At 40.2% G+C, this 22,174-nt stretch overlaps 1 protein-coding gene across 5 annotated transcripts in view; it reads right to left on the reverse strand.

Annotated features, from left to right (window-relative positions):
- Positions 1-22,174, reverse strand: part of SEPTIN7 (septin 7) — a 358,518-nt gene that overhangs the window by 99,362 nt on the left and 236,982 nt on the right. For all 5 annotated transcript variants that reach the window (XM_083188501.1, XM_083188502.1, XM_083188498.1 and 2 more), the window contains one exon: positions 6,065-6,167. In XM_083188501.1, the coding sequence (XP_083044627.1) occupies positions 6,065-6,074 (10 nt within the window). In that variant the 5' untranslated portion in view covers positions 6,075-6,167. Of the gene's footprint in view, positions 1-6,064; positions 6,168-22,174 lie in introns of those variants that run through there.

Raw genomic sequence — 22,174 nt, forward strand, 5'->3', positions numbered from 1 at the left:
TAAATTACACTATACGGACCATTGCACCAAAACAGACTAATAACATTGTATTCACATATTGTACGGTATTCAAATACATATGCTTGAATATGGAGTGGGTCGCCCTTTTGCAGCTATAACAGCTTCCACTCTTCTTGGAAGGCTTTCCACAAGATTTTGGAGAGATTCTGTGGAAATTTGTGCCCATTCATCCTGCCCTTATGAGGGTAAGACTTATGTTGGTAAAGAAGGTCTGGCTCGCAATCTCTGTTCCAGTTCATCCCAAAGGTGCTCGATAAGGTTAAGGACAGGACTTTGTGTGGGCCAGTAAAGTTCTTCCACAATGGAATCAAAGCACCTATTTATAGTCCTTGCTTGTGCAATGGGGCACATTTTTGTTAGAATAGAAAAGTGAAAGTGCCTTCCCCAAAGTTGGAAACCTAGCATTGTTCAAAATGTCTTTGCATGCTGAAGCATTAAATCTCGATACACACTGGGCGACTACGGCCAGCATGTATGGACAGCAATGACCGCTGGCATCGCTGCGGGGAAAGGCCCCCCCCAGTGCAGTGCACTGTGTGCATACACACTAAACTGCTTTCCCCCTGCCCGGCGGAGTGGGGGGGGGGGGGGGGGGGGGGCGTTGCAAAGCCGCTCATCTGGTGGTATAACCAGATGAGCGGCTTTCCCGGCGGCATTTGTGGGAGCGCGCAGCAGCGCTCATCGCCGGGCCATACACACTGGGCGGTTTTGAGCTGAAAGCCGCTCAAACCTGCTTTTTTGAGAGACTTTCAGCTCAAAGCCGCCCAGTGTGTATGGGCCTTAAGACTGCATTCACTGGAGAGAAACCCTAAAAAAAAAAAAAAAAAACACATATACCATTATCCTACTTCTAAACTTCGCAGTTGGTATAATGACGTCAGATAGGCACAGTTCTCCCAGCATCCTCCAAACCCAGACTCTCCCTACTGACTGCCAAACAGAAGAATGGGTTGTCACTCCACAGAACACATTTCCACTGCTTCACAGTCCAGTATTCGTATGCTTCATATCACTCCAGACGTTTGGCATTGGACTTGGTGATGCGAGGCTTGCATGCAGCTGCTCTGCCATGGAACCACATTCCATTAACCTCCTGCTGCCCAGTTTTTGATCTTAAATTCATGCTAGTGAAATTTCCAAACTATTCAGTTATAGAATCAGCAGAGCGTTGGCAACTTTTATGCACTATACGCCTTAGCAGTCATTGACCCTACACTGTGGTTTTATGTGGTCTTCTGCTTCATGGCCAAGTTGCTGCTGTTCATAAACTCTCCCACTCTCTAATATTACTTAGAGTTGACCATAGAATATTCTGCAGGATCTCATTTCATCAACCGCCTCATTGCAAAGGTGGCACCTTGTCACAGTACCACAATTGAAGCCACTAAGCTGTTCAGAACGACCCATTTTGTAACCTACAGTAAATGCTTGCAAATGGAGACTGCATGGCTAGGTGCTTGCTTTTATACACCTGTGGTAACAGGTCTGATTAAAACCACCTGAATTCAACAATTAACAGGCGAGGATAAATACATTTGTCCATATAGTGTAGTAGCTAAGCCCGCTCAAAGCAATAGCTTCTAAAGCTAGTCTGCTACCTTGTGATTGCCTCTGTGTTTCTGTATGTGTATAAGATGGAGTTTCACTCGCTGCCAGCAGATAAGTGTTTCGATTACACACACATACATAAACACACACACACACACACACACACACACACAATATTCCCTCCTAGAAAAACAAATAGGTTACACGTGTCTTTTTAAATTAAAAAAAAGCTTTTTTGGGGAGTTCAAAGAGCACATGACCTGTGGTTGGTGTACAGAATCTGCTATTGCTATGTACACTCAGGCTCCAAAAAAAAAAAAAACACCTTTGAACATCTCGTTTTAATGTTCCCATGTTAAAAAAACAATGAACCCTTGTTACCACTTTTTTAGACTACAAAAAAGGAAAGTTACCATAATGACACATTCTATTAAAAAAAAAAAAAAGCGGGAGGAAATAAAACTACTGAACCAATTCATTAGCTGAAAACTGGGTCAGTTTAAGAACTTAAAAATAAACTGACAGTCTGACTATTTTTACTTAAGGACTCATCTCTCAAGGACAATGCAAAATTTCCCATTGAGAAAAGTAGATGCTAAATAAGCTCCCGACTGTGGGGCAGATGTGCCTTAACAAGAGAAAAATGCAAGTGTGATAAGGAGAGATAAACGTCCAGCCAATCACCTGCTAACTGCCATGTTACAGGCTGTGTTTGAAAAAAGTTAGTAAGGAGCTGATTGGCTGGACGTTTATCTCTCCTTATCACCCTTGCATTTATCTCTTGTTAAAGGCTTAATACATCTGTCCCAGTCTCTGGATTAATATCACACAGGTAAATGGTTTTATATCAGAGGCTTGTGCACCCTAGTTACAGAGGCCCCCATACAGACATTGCAACCCGATCCCCTTGCGATATATCACATGCAGAAGGACTGCATGCAAAATATCGCATGAGATCCCGCTCCCCACCGCTGGGAGGGGTTGCGACTCGGAGGTTGGACGTGCAGCATGTCCAACCTCTGAATCTGGGCCAATGCTCATGGGACCACGCATCAGATCAGATGTCTTACACATACAATTTCGGCCAATTTCATCCGATTTCTCGACGCGATTCACTAGAATCTGGTGGAATTGGGCCCAAATTTTATAGTGTATGGAGGCCTTAAGAAAGGCACATTTACCCTGATTTTTTTTTTCTTACAGTCAAACAGATCAGTTTGAAATCACACCAAATTAAACAAAATAATCTAAAAAGAAAGCCAATAATCACTATCATGTTTTACTTACATGAAACAAATACATTAAAAAAACTGGAATATGAATTTGCATTGAGTTTCCCGTCAGTCCACAAATTGTCTAGAACAACTTTTATATTACATAATATTTAGCAAACATAAAATAAATAAAAGATATACAAAGGATAGAAAACTGTAATAGTCCAAGAAAACATTTTCTATATAGGAGGGAATCCATGCTGTATGCACACCCTCAACCATATTTCACTATTAAGTGACGATGGTCATTTCTTGCTGATCATTAACTCAGCTGAGCTCACACTATATTCTCTGAAGAGAATCACTTCAGGGTTATATCGGTTGCACTGTTGCCCCTGACGAAGTCATGGTTATGACGAAACTCGTCAGTCTTTCTATATTGACCGAATCTAGCAATACACCAGAAATGTTACTGTATTGACTTATTATCAATAAGTACTTGTAAACTGTGTACATTTGTTTGCCCAAAGGGCAATTTTTATGTCATTTTTTATCTATTTTATGTATTAAATATTATTTTTGAACATAGTTTTATTGCTCTGAAACACCACTTTTTTCACACACAATTTTTTTTTATTACATTGCTTTAATAAGTTACATTCTTCATTTCTAGAAGATGATCTAGTCAGTGAATATGAAACTGGAGCCAAGTATTTGTTGGCTAATTTCCAAGTTACAGAAATGCAGGCACCTCATAGGCACCACTTATAGACCCACCAAACAAGTCCTTAATGTAACACCTCGGATGATGATTAGTTTTATTGCACAGTGGAAAGGTGGTAAATACTTTATAATCATGTTCACAGTAGATTCGGTTCCCAGCATGCATTGCAGCTTTAGACCTCTCAACGCCAGAGCTGTAGCAGGTTGGCATGTTAAGGTCTTGTAAAAGAAAAGGCAAGTTTTATACATCTTTCTCAGGTAAATGAATTCCTTTAAGTCAACAAGCAAGCCCTGTATGGTCTGCTATTATCCAGTGTGAAATTAATTACTGAGGAGAAAGCAAAGCACAAGCATCACATTTAATAGCTGAAGCCTTAAAATAAAGATGCCTAGAAATACGGTGAAAAATACTTCCTTTCTGCCTTGTATTAAGGAGAGATAACTGCACTTTTGCATGTTTCCTGCAATTTAGAAACTTGCACAGACTAGATTCACAGCCACATGTTTTGCTATGGAAAATATTGGCCAAATGTAAAGGGGTGCAAATGTTTATTTTACGCACATTAAAAACTCTTCCTTTACACAGACCAGATTTTTATAGGCAGTTTTGGCAGAAGCATCGACAGACAGATCAGTGAGAACTGTGCATGTATCTGTCTGTAAAAGCTTAAAAATAGTTAAAAACTGAAACAAAAGCATAATGAGCCCCATACTCTTGGTGTCGGTCCTGGTAAAAAAAATTAAAAAACAAAACTGGAACAAAATGTGTAAATGGGGTCACTATTTAAAGAACCAGCACTGGGCTCTTAGACTGGTCCCGGTTTTTGAAATACAGGGGAGATGTAGGGGTCCCCCTGTATTTTTAAATCAGCACCAGACTTCACTCTCCAGGGAGGTAAGGTCACAGTCAGGGACATGCTTATATTGGTCCCTGTGGCTTCAGCATTACTAGTTGGTTAACTAGACAGCCCTAATCGTGGTTTCCTGGGAACAACCCACTAAAGGGGTGCACCCCCCTGTAGGCACCAAAAGCCTGGAACAAAGCCTGGGATTATCCACAGTCACCCCTTCGCTGTGTATGCAGAATTCATAGAACATTAGTTTGGAGTTGTAATACAATAAATATTTTTATAGGGATGGACTACAGGTCCAAACAAGCGTCCCTTAAATGCTAATACCTCAAATACCAGCATGCAAGTATTAAAGACCCCCTTAAAATATATATATATATTTATTTTTTTAAAGTGAAAATGTAGTTTTATAAGCACTCTCGCACACAATTCGCTACACTCCCTGTAGTCATTACCAGGAGATTCCCGCCGTGCACTATTCAATGCGGTCTTCCCCGACAGCATTGAGCGGGGTCTCTTGGCAGAACGAGCCCGACTTCACAAGCTGCCAAGAATGGTCGGGAAGTGACAAGCTGCCGGCTGCAGCTCACCTCTTCCCGGCCGCAACTCATGGCCACGTCCCCTTCTCGCTCCCCGGCAGGCGGGACATTGAATCCCGCCTGCATGATCTCGGTCGAGCTGACCGGGAACGGGACAGGGTCAATACCCCCCCTATTGTAGCTCAAGTCCTCTTCAGTCAAATTAGGCATCCAATGGGTTCATGTTAACGTTCTTCACTTTTACAGAAGCATGCATGAATCTCACTGATCTGGGCATGCTTCTGTATAATTTGCACCTTGTATTGACACTCGCACTACAAGCGGTTAAGCTGGCCATAAACTTGTCTGATTTGGCCACTTTTCACCCGATTCTGAGGGATCAGACCGAGAAATCAGGTGAAAAGAGCCAAAATATCCTTGGACATCCAATCCACAGGCCCACGCTCATTGGATCAGAGTCAGAGATCAAATTTGCTTGCACGTTCAACTTCAAACTCTGCAATAGGGAATGGGATCTGGGGAGAAGTCGCAGTAGTGTATATGGCCAGCTTAAGCTTATATATTTGCACAATGTGAGTTGTGGGACAAAAACACCTTCAAATGTGCAAGTTTGTCCCACAAACTCGGATCCTATTAAATTTACCCCATGAAGTTCTATCGCAAGCTATACGTATGGAAACATGCTGAGACAGTTCCAGCACAGCACTACCGTTATGAGGTGATGGGAGAGAAAACGATCAGGGCACCTGGTGACCGGTTCTCCGACTGCGAATTATATAAAAACACACACCATCAGTGTTTAGATTATACTTGTATAGCTTTAAATAGAGTCATTACAAAGACAATTTACAAGGAAAAGGTTTGCTGGCATTTTCTTTGCTGCTCGATTTGCCACAAGACATACTAAACATTTTGTGTGATTATGGAGACATGTATTAAGGTGCTTCCCTGCCAAGCATAATTACCATAGAGAAGCACATGTGTAATGCCAGCAAATATGTGGAAAACATGAGTATAAAGAGGAACCAACCTACCAAGTTATCATGTGAGCTTTCTTAGGTGTAAAATCACAACGGCAATGATATTCAGAATACACAGACTAAGCAAAGCACATCCTATATGTGCCTAACTTTTCTATAGATACATTTATATATTAAAGATTTCTCACCTACTACCATAAGTGTGAACTCAAAGCCTCTCTTCACAGACTTTCGGTATACTTGATTTGGCAGATTGGCAAATCCCACATATCCTTCAAGGTTCTTCTGTTGCTATAATCAACACAGAGGATAAACTATTAGCAAAATTTTTTATTGAACTTTAACATACAATGTATGCACAGTAACTCAAAAGGAACGCCTATGTTCTACAGGATTCAAAAATGTCAAGTTGATGTCAGTTTCACAAACTTGGAGCAACTATGTGCAGTACCAGTGTGCTTACACCATTACTAATGCAGCAACCCAAAGCTACCCCATAAACAGACTGCTATTCTGCTCACTAAAGACCGATGGGTCTATAAATTGCTGTGTATGGAAGCCCAAAATGACCAAGTACACGGGCCACAGGGCGGGGAAAACAAAGTAGTAATGGTGAGAAAAAGTGAAGTACAACTCCTGGTGACCAATTATTTGGGATACACATCTTTGGTATGAAGCTCATACAGCAGATAATGCAGTTTTCAAAGTGATGAGCATTACAATTCTGCTCTCAACTCTAAAGGGTCAATCCTATTCCCCGCAAAGGGTGCAAAGTGCCACAGCGTGTAAACATATGCAGTGACACCCGGTCTTGCACCCCATGTGGCCTCTTTTACAGCCTACCCACACATTTTTGATCACAGTCCTATGAGTACTGCAGAGAAAAATCTGTGGCTGTCTTAATGTAAGTGGAGCATGGCAGCCCACTTACTGGTATCCACAATATCTTTGCAGGAAATAGGACTGCCCTACAGTATAAGGGTTAATACAACAAGTGGCGCGTCCTTTTAAACAGATTTTAAATGGCAACAGAAACCGATTTTAAAAATATGGCTTGTAGTATTAAATCCATTGGTCAAAGCAGTTAATAACGGACTGCTTTAACAACGCACTAGTTAGTGAACATGCCCTTTAATAACCTCATATAAATTCCAATCAGTGGGGCATATATATTAAGCCTTAACAAGAGATGAATGCAAGGGTGATAAAAAGATATAAACATCCAGCCAATCACCTGCTAACTGCCATGTTAAAGGCTGTGTTTGAAAAAAGTCAGTAAGGAGCTGATTGGACATTTATCTCTATCACCCTTGGATTTAATCTCTTGTTAAGGGTTAATACATTGCCCCATAGAAACAAAAAACAGTATTTAGGGATAATGTTTTAATGCACAGCAATATCTGACCACCAGCTCATGCTGCTCCTCTCAGGTCTGGTGCATGAAATTAAATTATAATTCTTCAAGACAGCTCTGTGTAAGCCGTTTAACTATAGGTGGATATATTCTATTCAAAAATAGATTTAACAATCTATGCACCAGATACAAGCAGCACTTTACATACATTAACATTTGTCTAAAAAATGTGTAACCAGGTTATGCATTATTTCCCTTTGGAAAGAGCACAAACCGAAGTTACAAATTGATCCAATATGAAAATAACCGTAACAGAGACATCTTGTTAATTGCAGGCCATGATTAGGTTTGAGATTTGTCATATTATGCAATGCTCTACCTCAAATCAAAGTTATTGCCCTATCTAGCCTTATGCTGGCCAAAAGTAGACCGGGGGATACAAAACTTTTTTTGGATCATGGCACCCTAGAGTATCAGAATATTTTACAAGGCACCCCTAAATGCAAAGTTTATTACCAAGAATTTCAGAAATTTTTTTATTGAATATATTAAGTTGTGCTTAGGTCATGCTTAGTTCTAGTTATATGGTGAGGGACAGGATTCACTTATGTTTATCCACAGGCACTGATTTTGCCTATTACATTGACCATAAATAAATTTAATCTGTTCTGGACTACCAACCCAGGGCACCCCTGCAAGTACTCCAAGGCAATCCAAGGGAGCCTCTGCACTAGACCAACTTTATCCAACAACTTGGTTGGACTGAAAATCAGGTACTGGATGGGAGCAAACGGCAATCAGCAATTTACTCTCAATCTTCCTACATAGCTTGCAGCTAAACATATGCATATAGTATTGAAATAACAGAGAAAAGTCATCTCAAATAGGGGACTAAATATAAAGTCATTTCCAAAGTCTCCATTCAAAGAACTGTGTAGTTGTAAGCAAGTATCTATAACCTAGAATTGTTATATTAAATTCTTCTCTATAATGTTTTAAAGACATTAACCATTTATTAATATAGAACAGAGCATTGAAGCAATTCCAAACTTATACCAGCCCGTATATTTCCCTATAGTATATTATACCATTATTCTATGTAGGCATCTCCACATCAATACCTACCCAAATGATATGTGCTGCAAGCTAGATTTCTATTGTTTAGCACAGAAATGCAGCAATATTCCTTGGCTTCTCATCAGTCGGTAAAATTTATAAAAAATGAAAACATCTGTTCAATATATCAAAGATCCTCTGTTAAAAACCTCTGACCCATTGTTTCGAATATCTGAATTATGTGGACAGGTAGCATTTTTTTTTCTTCAATCAGTAACAGATTGGGTGGGGATGGATTATATTAGAAATTTGTAATCTCCCCTTCAAATATTCTTGCACAATTCGAATTCACAGAGAGTAATAGTTCTGTGTTTAAATATCTGGTTAATGAGAAAGGGCAGAGAACAGACACTCACGCAAGCTGATGGAAAGGAGTCAGGATCAGATATGTGTTAGAGCAGTGATATGCAGAAGAATATATCTGAATACGCTGCATATTGAATTTGTATGATACAGCAGTATAAAATCTTATCCAGCTCCATTTCTGGTCTCAGAACTTTAAATAGATGCTACAGTGCAAATGTGATAAAAACTGGAAAGTTGGAGAGTGAAAAGAAAAAAGTTCAGGAACAAAGTACTAAAAAGTTGTACCTAAAAGATACAAATAAATACTAAACAATATCCCGAGTGCATAGTTTAGTAAATAAGTTGGATGGTTGAATATTTTATACTGAGACAAAATATCCACATCTTTATGCCAAAACTTTGAAGAGAAAAAAGGGTAGAGGTGGACTTCCACTGATCCATTTAATACCTACCTCAAAGTCTCTGAATAAGGCGATCAAAAATATATTAATTAAATCTGATGCTCTTTCTAAATCAGACTGCAATTAGACATACCATTTATCATAGATCTATGCAAGTGTATACACACTAGATACGGACTTCCATGTACAATACAACTAATTGTCCCTACACAGAGCAATCATCAACCACTTTGAGCGATTTTACATAAACCTCCCAGAAAGTGGCTGACTATCGCTATGTGTGTACCCCACACAGCGACAGGAATGTGCAGTCCTGTAGGACCACGATGTAGAGTGGGGGTCACGCTTGTTATACTCACTCAGACGGCTCACATCTTTGTGTGTGGTGGCCTTCTGAGCCTTCAGTCCAGCCATTACTGTAGCCGTTACTTGGGGATCCTGGTATATAAGGTGTGTGGACTTTTATTTCACATTTATTTTGTTACCTCTAGTTTTGTAGTCATGAGACTTTTTATGGTGGCACAGTGTTTTTTGCTACTTGTTGGATTAAGTTGGGTATTATGGGGTGGCGATTTCATGATCCTTTTAAAACTGATGGCAGGTTATTTCTTTGCAGGACAAATTTTCCCTGATAGTGTGATTCACACATTTTCCTTGCTGCTGATTGGGCTTCAATGATACCTTATTGCTTTTACGCTTGTAGCATATACCACCAGGACACTTTTGCAAAGATATGAGAAGATTTGCAGCAGCTTTTAACCACATGGGGAGATAGAATGTTACTAAGTAATAGAGCTGCAGCAGGAATTCGTGTTATAATACACATTTTGGGGATTACTGGTTCTCTATGTGGGGTATTCCATCCCGAACAATAATTCCTATACTCGGAAATATCGGCCAGGAACTATTCAATCCCATCCACTTTTGTCCAAGACTTACTGTTGCAGACTCAGCTCTTCGAAAAGTTGAATCTGCATTTGTGGAAACCGATGCTAAATTTGTGAATTAGGGTCCATTTCCGCAGAGAGTTCAAACGATTCAAGAAGTTGAAAGAAAAAAAAAAAGAACATTGAATAGACCGAATGAGAATTTGATCTAGTCTACACTTGCACCTTTCACAGAATGCACCCACTTTTACATCAAGGAGTAGAAGACAAACACTGAAGTGGTTTTTTTTGTGGGGGGATAAATAACTTACTAATGGATTAGTACTCAAATTAAAACTGGGCATACACTATATAATTATCTGGCAGATACTCTGCCAGATCTGGTTGGTTAGAACGGAGTCTAAAGAAAGAAAAAAAAAACACTCAGTGAGAGTAATAGTGTGTGTAATAGGCATAATAGGAGTTTCCCTTCAGTCCGTATGAACCTTGTTCAGGAAATCAAATCCCGTTAGCATTTCTTTAAATGAGCTCTGACAACCACAACAGGACTTCTAGATAGAATAATGTCTGCCAGAATATAAAACACTTATCAGCCATGACATTTAAACCACCTGCCTAATTCTGTGTAGGTCTGCCTGACAGCTCTGACTATTCAAGGCATGCACTCCACAAGACCTCTGAAGGGGTCTTATGGTATCTTGCACCAATACATTGGCAGCAGATTCTTTAAGTCCTTTAAATTGTGAGGTGAGGCCTTAGCACATGACCTAGGTGTTGAATTGGATCTAAAGTTTGTTGGTTTGTCATGTAGCTCAAGCCATTTCTGAACAATTATTGCAGTTTTGAAAGGCACATTATCCTGCTTAAATAGGCCATTGCCATCAGGTAATATTTCCATACAAGGGTATACTAGGTAGGTGTCAGGTGTCAAAGTAACATCCAAATGAATGCCAGGACTTAGTTTCCCAGAAGAACTTTGCACAAAGCATAACAATGTCACTGTTGGCTTGTCTTCTTCCCAAATTTCATGTAAACAGTGTACATCCACCTGGCCTACATATGATGTGAAGAAAATATTTATCATTAGACCATGCCCCCTTGTTTCATTGCTCCATGACCAAGTTCTGACTGTCACTAATCACTTTTCACAGTGGAGATGGATCAGTATGGGCATACTGACTGATCTGCTGCTAAACAGCAAGCTTCAACCCACTGCGTTCTCAGACACATTTCTATCATTAACATGTTCGGCAAGCTGTGCTACAGTAGATTTCAGTTAGATAGGACTAGGTGGGTTGGCCTTCTCTCCCCTTGCATATAAGGGCCCATGGTTTTGTCAACAATTGTCATTCCTTGAACTATGTTTGGTAGGTACTAAAAAAAAAAAATGCATATGACAAATTATGGTGCATATGATACACAAAATGTGTACTACAAGTCACGTTACAAAAACACACCAAAAAAAAAAAGAGCGTGGATAGAGCCAAGCATCTTATTTTGACATGGCACTAGAAAGGCTGTTGAATGCGCAAGGAGGCTTGATGTATTTACAAAAACTGTAAAAAGGCAACGTTATGTCACCACCAATATATGACTAGACCAATATAACATAGTAGCATAAAAAAAAGATAAAGAAAATTGAGATCGGGAAATTATCCTATCACTGTTATCTAACGTAGCGCTGGACATGTATGCCTGTTTGTGAATCCTTCAGAATTTTCTGTTTCTGCAGAACTTTGTCCTAAAATTACTTAAAATTTTCACACACCTCCAATAATTAGACAGATCCAAATCAAACAAGACAAATAAAGGATACGTGCTCATTATGTTATTGAGGAAAATTATCCAATATCACATCTGTGAGTGTCAAAAGTATGTCAACCTTTAGGCTTAGCAGATACCATATATACTCGAGTATAAGCCTACTTTTTCAGCACATTTTTTATGCTGAAAAAGCCCCCCTCTGCTTATACTCGAGTGAGGGTCCCACTTGAGTCAATAAGTTTTCCCAGTTTTTTGTTGTAAAATTAGGTGCCTCGGCTTATAATCGGATTGACTTATACTCAAGTATATACGGTATATTAAAGGCAATATTAAAATCCGGTGTTTCAATCTATGGGATTTGGAAGTGAGTGGGCGTCCCCTCTTTTCAAATGATCTACCAACGTCTGATGTTCAAAGAACAGGTTTGTGGAAGTGTATCATGCTACGAACAAGGGAGATTTGTAAGCACCTCATAATAGTTTTTGATGCTTATCACACTGGGAAAAGGTTAAAAACCATCTCTACAGAGTTTGGTCTCCATCAAATCAGTCGTCAGATTGTACACAAATGGAGGAACTGCCATACCATTATTACCCTCCCCATAAGCGGTCAACCAACAAATATTATACCAAGATCAGGATGTCTAATAGTTTTCAAGGTCACAATGAAACCCACAGTAACATAAGCAACTGAAGGCCTTTTTCACATTAGCCAATGTTAAGGTGATTACACACGGTACGATTTATGTTCCGTATGATATTGTATACGATTTCCCAGGAAAGTCCCAGTGGTCAAAAGCATAAGATTTAGGCTTAAAATAACGTACAATGTGCATAAGATATCATATACGATATGACATCACAGCTGTACTACATTATATCTTATGCTTTCTAGCCAGAATTGGGTTGCATGCTCACCCGAGCAGCTCCCTGCCAGATGATCAGCGGGAGCGCACATCATACGTCGGATAGTGCGTACACACGGTAAGATATAGTGCACTATATAGCATGCTATTCAAAACTGGCTAGATAGTGTGCACTATCTTACCGTATTTACGCGGAATGGGATCATTCGTCAGACTGCATTTAGGTCTACAGTCATTAGGTCGACCCCACTAGGTCGACTGGCAGGAAGGTCGACATGGGCCAAGGTCGACATGACTTAAGGTCGAATTTGCATAAAGGTCGACATGAGGAAGGTCGACTGGTCATAAGGTCGACATGGGTTTTTCACTGTTTTTTTATCCGAATGTCGACACAGTCGACATGGACACAGTTGGCAATGAGAATCGGACCCTCGCTATGCTTCGGGCACGGTGCCTCGCTGCGCTCGGCACACTATTTTATTCTCCCACTACGCCCTAGTGGATGGTAGGGCATGAAATACCGCCTGTCGGCACATGTCGGTTAAAAAAACAGTGAAAAACCCATGTCGGCCTTATGACCAGTCGACCTTCATCATGTCGACCTTTATGCAAATTCGACCTTAAGTCATGTCGACCTTGGCCCATGTCGACCTTAAGTCAGGTCGACCTTCCTGCCAGTTGACCTAGTGGGGTCGACCTAATGACTGTAGACCTAAGTTCATTCTAATAGATGACCGCATCCCATTTACGCACCTTTAATGTTCACAGCTCTATTGAACAATGGTGTACATGGCAGGACTGCAAGGAGAAAGCTAATGCTCTCCAAAGAGAACATTGTTGCCCATCTCCAGTTTGCTAAAGATCATCTGGACAAGCCAGCAGAATAATTGAGCAATGATTTGTAGACCGATGAGACCAAAATAGAACTTTTTGGTTTAAATGAGAAGCATTCTGTTTGGAGTAAAGAGAATACTGCATTTCAGCATAAAAAACTCTGACATTGACCTGACTTTTTATATCATGGCTTATGACACTTTTCATTTGGGGTAAATGCAGTATCCTCGCTGAGAAGTCATAGAAAGCTGGGATAAAAAAAAATAGGATTTTAATACCTACCGGTAAATCCTTTTCTCTGAGTTCTTATGGGATACAGGGAAGTCTTTCATAACGATGGGGAAACAGGGTTTCCGTAGGAGACAGGCACATATAAACTTTTATACAAGGTGTACTGGCTCCTCCCCTCTGCTCCCCTCCCATCTAGCCAGTTAATAGAAAACTGTGCCGAAGGAGAAGAACAATATGGAATATGTGTAATATTTAATGTGGTGAGATTCATCCAGCACACCCAAACATAACTTTCAACAAACCGATACCCTTGTAGCGACCACAAACACGTGGAAGTTTCAGGGCCCTATAGTATTGTCAATGCCTAATTTTTCCCAGCATATAATTTCCATAATCATAATTATAATCATGCCCACTAAATTAATATAGTCTGAGATAAATATTATTCATATCTCATAAGTAAGGAAAAGATCGAATATTAATTTATATATTTTTAGATATAACATAATGTCATGTTTGGACTCAAAATGTGCGAAATTATAATAACTGTCAGATGACAGTTATTAGAATTCCATATCATATTGCACTCACATGTTATTACGAATCATAAGTTCACATAAGATTAGGATACAGCAATCAGAGGGGCGTGTCTATAAGCTAATGGATAGAATGTGCAAAAGGATCCAGCTAAGCCAGTCATCGGATACTGTAAACATAAGCTAAGTGATACCAGGGGAAGACAATAGGATCAACTCCTCCCCCGAGAGTTCTCTTGAAAGCCAGAGAAAATCAAATAGGTTAGTGTGTGATTTTAGCAGGAGACGGAAGGAGTTATGGGACTGGACTCGCCAGGACATGAGTGAGGGATAAGTATCAAATGTTTATATTACTGTGTATCAGGCTTGGCTCGGAATATTGATAATGGATAGAGCTTATTCATGAGAGTATGATTCAGGTATAGAGTGTTGAAGGTCTGAGAAGGTCAAATGATTGGAAGGTATGTGAAACGTGACTGTAAGAGATAAAGTAATGATTGGAATCTGATATATATATATATATATATATATATATATATATATAGGTATGTGTAGATGTTATGAATGTGAGTAAGGATATGCTTAAATTGGTAGATATAGCCGTGTACGTTTACATGTGGATAAAGTGAAGTCTAAGCCTGCTGCTGCCATGTGGAAAAGCAGAGGCCTAGTTCCTGGATCGTTTGTATGCAAGGAGTGTAAATAGCTTGCTTTTCTCTGCTATGTGTCTGGATAGTTAAACTAGCCACTGTGTGTGTCCAAGGGATTGGTTGCAAAGGAGTTCTGTAGTATATGGTATGGACTCTTTGTATGAAAGAGAGTGTGTTGTTCTCAAAGGGATTCTTGGTATTTGAATGCATGTGTAAGGCTATGCAAGAACAGAGTGTGAATGCTTTGTGTGATATCATGTGAGAATATCTAGATAAACTATCGGATAAATCCAACTTATATGATACAAATGTTGATAGCATGATGCTCGGATGGTGTGTGTGTATCGGCATGTGATGTGAGTATGATATAACAAGGCCATAGATTGTATGTGCCAGTTAGGTGTTCTGTACAGAGAAGTACATTGTAGCTTAAATGATATTCAATTGTGTATGCTGCAGGTAAAGTGTGTTTGCTGAATGTGCGAGTTATTGTAAGGATTGAGCGTATCGTATGATGCAAGCTAGAGGTAATTTGGAATAAATGTTGTGGAAAGGAATTATGAACATACAGTCAGTATGTGTGATTGCCAGGCGGAAGTTATTAGTCTTTTGTTAAGGTTTCCTTTGTGTGCCATGTAGTGGAATCTAAGATGGCCGACAGTTACCATAAGATGTTTGAATGCCATGCGGCGGTATCACAAAATGGCTGCTTCTTCATAAGCCACGCCCCCTCCCGCGCTGTAATTCACATACACATTATACATCACTGAGGTTAGCTTTATTTAAGGATGCTGGAGCAATACTCGTTATTATGTATAATACCTGTATTGTTATATTTTGTAATCCATGATACAGTTTCATCAGTTTACACTTATAAATAATATTCATTGATTATAAATCTGGACATTCAATTATTGGTTGCGTGCGAAATGAATAAATTAGATAGACTTTGCATATATAAATAAATGTACTTCCATAGATGGGGCCTCAGTCCGGGGATTAAGCATTTGACGATGTGCAGATATGCGCAGGGTTGCGAATATCGGCAGGTGTGGGATCATCTACCAGAAAGGTGCATTTTGTGTGTGTTTCCATATTACTGCCGGTTAGGGGCCTGTGTTGGATCTGTAGTATTACAAAGCTCTAATTTGAACTTTGGGACAAAAGGAAAAACATTTATTTATATTTAAATACCAAGATGCGAGGTTTCCGGTTCCGGAGCGCCTGATGTGAGGCAGCTTTCTTTGCTGCTCCGCTGCCAATCCCCGCAACATACCTAGCTGACATACCTGAACCCAGCGTGGAGACTTCTAATTGCATCCGCTGCCCACTCTGCAACTTCTGGCTCCTGTATGGACAGGTTTCTGTCCGGGAAGATGACGGGGAAGCACTCCAAACAGAAACCCGACGGAGAGCGCTCGGCGGTGTCCAAGATGGCGCCCGCATCCTCTCAGTGCCCTGATCAGGACGGCATCTCCCAGGCGGCTGCTCGGACGCAGGTACAGATGAGCGCAGCACCCCACACACTAGCCCCTCTCTCCACACAGTCCCTGGATGTGCCTGCCTCCCAGCTTACTTATGCTGACATTGTGCAGGCGATAAGAGAGACTGTGCACCCTCTTCTGCAAGAACAGGCAGCTGCTAATGCTGCTGCGCTGCAACAAGCAGTAGCTGACATAAAAAGTCAGTACAAGCAGCTTTCAAAACGGCTCCATACAGTCGAGCACACAGTGGGAGAGAACTTTAAAGCCATTTCGGACATGCAGGACTTAACCTTACGCTTGCAAAAATCTGACACCCAGGTATGGGCAAAACTCGACGATCTTGAAAATAGATCACGTCGAAATAATTTAAGAATCATAGGGCTCCCTGAATCTGTGAAAAATCAAGCGTTGATACACTTCCTCAAGCAGACTCTCCCAGAATTATTGGGGGTTCAGGAATCCTGCAGCGATATGATTGTTGAGCGTGCTCATAGGACAGGCCAGTTGAGAGAAGGCCCTGCTCCAAGACCTAGACCTGTACTCTGCCGCTTTCTTAATTACCTGCACAAGGAAGCTATTTGGGCTGCGTCTAGAAGGAAGCGGGATCTCTCCTGGGAAGGCTCAAAGATCTTGATCTTTCAAGATTTTTCCCCGGAACTAACCAGACTGAGGAAGCAATTTAATCCAATCTGCTCGGCCTTGGCTAAGGAGGGGAAGAAGTTCGCTTTATTATACCCAGCGCGGCTGCGCATTTTTGATGGAGCGTCTTTCACGGACTTTGACTCAGCTTCGGATGCTGAAATGTACTTGCGGGAGGGAGGCCCCTTGGAGCTGGAATGACACTCAATATGGCATCATCTCAATGTGGGGTGCTGAGATAGTTTACTCTGCGGACATGTCGTCCTGCTTGACTGGACCATACTGCCTCCGTGGTTTCCTGCTGACGCATTAATCCATGTTATTAAAGTTGTGGTCCCTTTCTCCCTTACGGACGGCTCTGTTTATGGAAATAGCCATTTTAAGAAAGTGGGGTCCTTTCTTACAAGAAAGTTTCATATGTAGTATGACCTTACTTCTTAACTATTATGGTTTGACTTGTTGCTAATGGACCCATACACGTTCAGGATGTATTGACTGTTATTTAAGATTTAAGTGTTTACATAAGTCTCTTGCTGTTCATTTGATTGCCCGAATAGGGCTGTTTCTGGGGTTGCGGTGATATGGCTAGGAGCCTATTTGGCACTATATGGTATAGGATGAATAAGGAGAACCGTGAAGTATTAGAGTTTATTCCAATTGGAGTACTTTTTGTCCTCCAAGTTTATTTGTGTCCCCCCTCTTCCCCTCCCCCCTCCATAACCCTGGTTATTTCTTATTGTAGACCTCTTGGATTACGGTGCTTAGGCAATGTCTCTAACTATAGAATTTTATGTCAGTAATTAAGGTTGCGTCTTGGAATGTTGGTGGTATCCACTCCCCTATTAAGAGGAAAAAACTCCTTTTGTATCTCAACAAGCTTGCGGTGGATGTGGTTCTCCTACAGGAGGTACATCTATTGCAACCAGAAATAAGTAAATTAAATACTCTGGGCTGGAAGGTCTTGGCGTCAGCTCCTTATTCATCTAAAGCGAGAGGAGTTATACTTATGGCACGAGCTGCTCTCCCAATAACAGTTACTCAGGTTGATGTGGACCCAGAGGGCCGTTTTTTGTTAGTGGTTTTAGAGCTTTGTTCACAGAAGTATGTTTTTTGTAATGTTTATGCCCCTAACACTCATAGCCCATCATTTATTAAAATGATCCAAACAAAACTGGTCCCATATATGACAGATCGGATCATCCTGGGAGGAGATTTTAATTTAATTACCTCACAAACCCTCGATTCTAACTCCTCTTCGATTAGGAAGCCGCCTAGATCATTTGGTATGACCTATCTTACACAGCAATTAAATCTCACAGATGCGTGGAGGGCACTAAACCCTCTGGAAATTGATTTCACATGCCTCTCTGCTGCTCACGGCTCAATGTCAAGGATTGACTATCTCTTAGTGTCGGACCCAATTTTTATGAATATCTTGGATGCTTCCATAGAACCCATGAGTCTTTCAGACCATTCATTAATCTCGATTTCATTTACCACTACGCTGGATGTAGGTGCCTTTAAATTATGGCGATTCCCATCCCATTTTGCTTCGTCCTTAGAATTTCGTAGCAAGCTAGAAACATTCTGGGAAGAATATAAAATTAATAATGCTGAAACCCTTCAGGATAACCCTATTCTTTTCTGGCAAACGGCTAAAGCTGTGCTTAGAGGCCAGATTATTCAGTATACATCACAGAAGAAAAAAGAATTACATTTGATATACAAAACAGCGCAACAGCGTCTGACAGATAGCTATCAAACATTTAAAACATCCCCTTCCTCTTCTAACAAAATAGCATTCTCCCAGGCTAAGCAGGAATTTGACAATATTTTAAATGTAATGGAAAAAAGGCATACTTTTCATAAGGACCATAGATTTTATAGGTTTGGGAATAAAACCGGGAAATTGCTTTCCAATCTTCTGAAATCCTCCTCTCCTACCCCCCTGATGGGAGCTATTAAACGATCAGATGGGACCTTTGTCAGTGGTGGCAGAGATATAGCGAAGACTTTTCATGAGTTCTACGCTGAGATTTACTCCCAACCATCTCGCGATGAAAAGAAGGAGGAGGAATTTTGGAATACAATTGACTGCCCAGCTCTTCCACCTGAAGCCACTTTAGATTTAATGACTCCGTTTACTACTCAAGAAGTTGAATTAGCAATTAAACAATTAAAAAATTTAAAATCCCCAGGCCCAGACGGGTTTACAGGTGAATTCTATAAAATCCTTCTCCCTCGTATTCTAAACCCCCTGACTGAACTCTTTAATATTATTTTAAAACAGAATACAACTCCCCAATATTTCACAGATGCAGTAATAAAATTGATTCCTAAACCAGGTAGGGACCCCCACCTTCCCGGATCTTTTAGACCGATATCCCTCCTAAACGTCGATTATAAATTACTGACAAAATTAATTGCCGATAGACTCAAATTTCTAGTCCCGAAAATTATACATCATGATCAAACCGGTTTTATGGCTGGCAGACATTCCTCAGCTAATATTCGCAAAGTAATATCTGCCTCTCATTGGTGTCAACAGCAGGATGATGGTTCTCTCCCTTTTCTTCTAGCTATTGATGCAGAAAAAGCTTTTGATGTGGTATCATGGAATCATTTATTCTTTGCTATGGAGAGATTTGGCTTTCCTCAAAAATTAATTTCACTGATTAGAATGTTATATGCCCAGTCCACTTCTAGAATTATTTGTAACGGTTATCTTTCCCCCCCAATAAATTTGGCACGAGGTACACGACAGGGATGCCCCATGTCCCCATTGCTATTTGCCATTGCTATTGAGCCACTAGCAATTGCTTTGAGACAACTCTCTGATTTCAAGGGTTTGAGGGTGGCTCAACAAGATCTGAAGTTGGCTTTATTTGCTGATGACACGCTTTTGTTTGTCTCTGACCCATTGAATTCTATCCCAGCAATCTTCCAATTAATCAATGCTTACGGGTCTTTTTCTGGCTATAGAGCCAACAAGGATAAATCAGAACTACTCCCCATATCTCCGAAGGCAGCTAAGTTCCTTAAATCCCCCGAAGCGTCGTCTCTTTCTTTTTTAAAGTCGAATATAACCACATTAAAATACTTAGGGATTCATATACCTTCGTCTTTGTCTAACTTATATGCAGCGAACTTTACTCCGGCTATTAATAAAATAGCATCATTATTGGATGCGTGGATGTCGGCGCCTCTCTCACTTATGGGTAGAGTTGCTGTTTTGAAAAGTATAATATTCCCTAAAATCTCATACATTATTCAGATGCTGCCTCTGGCCTTATCTAAGGCAGATGTGTGTAGGTGTAATAAGTTATTCTCTAAATTTTTGTGGAAAAATAAGAAACCACGCATGGCTCTTAGTAAATTAAAATGTAGTAGGGATAAGGGTGGCTTGGCAGTCCCTGATATCCAGTCTTTTTCGAGAGCGGTAGCATTTCGTTATATATTGGACTGGCTACACTCTCGCTCTACCTACACTAATTATGCCTTGGAACAGGACATGGTGAGGCCTTTGGATTTGAAAGCTTTATTGCATATACCAAAAAAGGACTTACCTCAGGAAATTAAACTCAACCCGTTGTTTTGAGACGCCTATCTTGCGTGGTGGTCTGTGAACAAATCTCTGAAACAAAACCCAGAGCGTTCCAAGTATATCCCTTTCGTGGGTAATCCGGCTTTTCCCGTTGCACTGGAAAATCCGAGATTTGGGCTGTGGGCGCAGAGAGGCATTGCTAGTATTCGTGATGTTTTTGACCCGGGAGGCCAATTGAAGTCCTTTGAGTCCCTGTCGGAGCAATACCAAATTCCTAGATCTGATTTTTTTATGTATTTGCAAATGAGACATTATATTTCTTCTTTGAAGTTTCCTCGGACCGCTGATACAATAACTGACCCTATCATGTCTCTGATGTGTTTGACAGCGTCTGCCCCATATAGAACAAGATACCTGTATTGGAATATATTTTCTGGACATGAGGAAAGAATATGGGCCTCGGTTGTTAAGAAGTGGGAAGTTGATTTAGGGGAAAACTTTGACTTGCATATGCTAAATAAACATCTTCCTTATATTAGAAAAGCTTTACCGTCTATTCAGCTACAGGAGACACATTATAAATTTATAAATAGAATTTTTATATCGCCTGGTCAGAGAAGACATTTGGTGTTGGAAGAGACGGGAAACTGTCTGAAGTGTAGAGCTCCAAATGCTCTCTACCTACATTGTTTTTGGGAATGCCCAAAAATTAAAAAGTTTTGGTATAAAGTGTTGGCATATATTAACCTAACATTTGGTATGACTCTGAAATTGAATATATCGGCCATGCTCCTTCTACAATTTCGAAATTGGGGGGTTCCGAGTGACAAAAGATATCTGTACCCTTTGCTGTATGTCATTCTTACTCTAGGGAAAAAATTGATTTTACTTAATTGGACTTCTAGGCGTCCTCCTAGGTTGGAAGTTTTGAAATCTCGACTACTTTATACTCTATATTTAGAACGTCAGTCCACATTGCCAGAGGTTGAAACTAATGTTCCCCGCTTCTATAGAAAGTGGGGTCCGTTGATAGATACTTTAGATGCAATCCAACAGAGAAGTATTATGGCCATGTTTGATTCTACATCCTGGGCCCTCCTAAGGAGCCTTGACTCAAACAACTGAAAAAATTAAAAATGCTGATAGGAAGAACTAACCACTTGTTGACCTCTATATACTATGTCCCTCCCTTCCCTTCCCCAACTTTCCTTTGTCTTTTATTTGTCTTTTACTTGTCTTCTATTTTGGCATTATGTGTGTTTTATTCTGGATTAGCATGCTTCCAAGATTGCTGTAAACATGCAGCTTTGCTCATGGATCCAATTCTAAATTTACAGGTATATCCTGATATTGGAGGTGAAGGGTACTACCTTGAGCTATGGATGGGTTAACCTAACCTTGATTTGGTCTGACAGGGCCCATATTGTGACTGCTTAGGGTGATCTTTTACCTATAGTAAACCTCCTCTCTCTATATATGAGATCTCCTTGAGCGGAGCTTCATGTAGCGTTATTACATTGAAATGAGTCTTATTACGCATGTTCTTGGTACTAATATTTTATTTAGGTTTCTGTCTGCACATTCTTGTGTACATCGTAAATACCAATAAACATAATTTAAAAAAAAAAAAAAAAAAAAAAAATACCAAGATGCGATTCTATAAGTAAATATGTTTTAATAATTTGTT

This window comes from Crinia signifera, chromosome 5 (assembly GCF_055691185.1).
Source record: "Crinia signifera chromosome 5, ASM5569118v1, whole genome shotgun sequence".
In the NCBI taxonomy this organism is placed as follows: domain Eukaryota; kingdom Metazoa; phylum Chordata; class Amphibia; order Anura; family Myobatrachidae; genus Crinia; species Crinia signifera.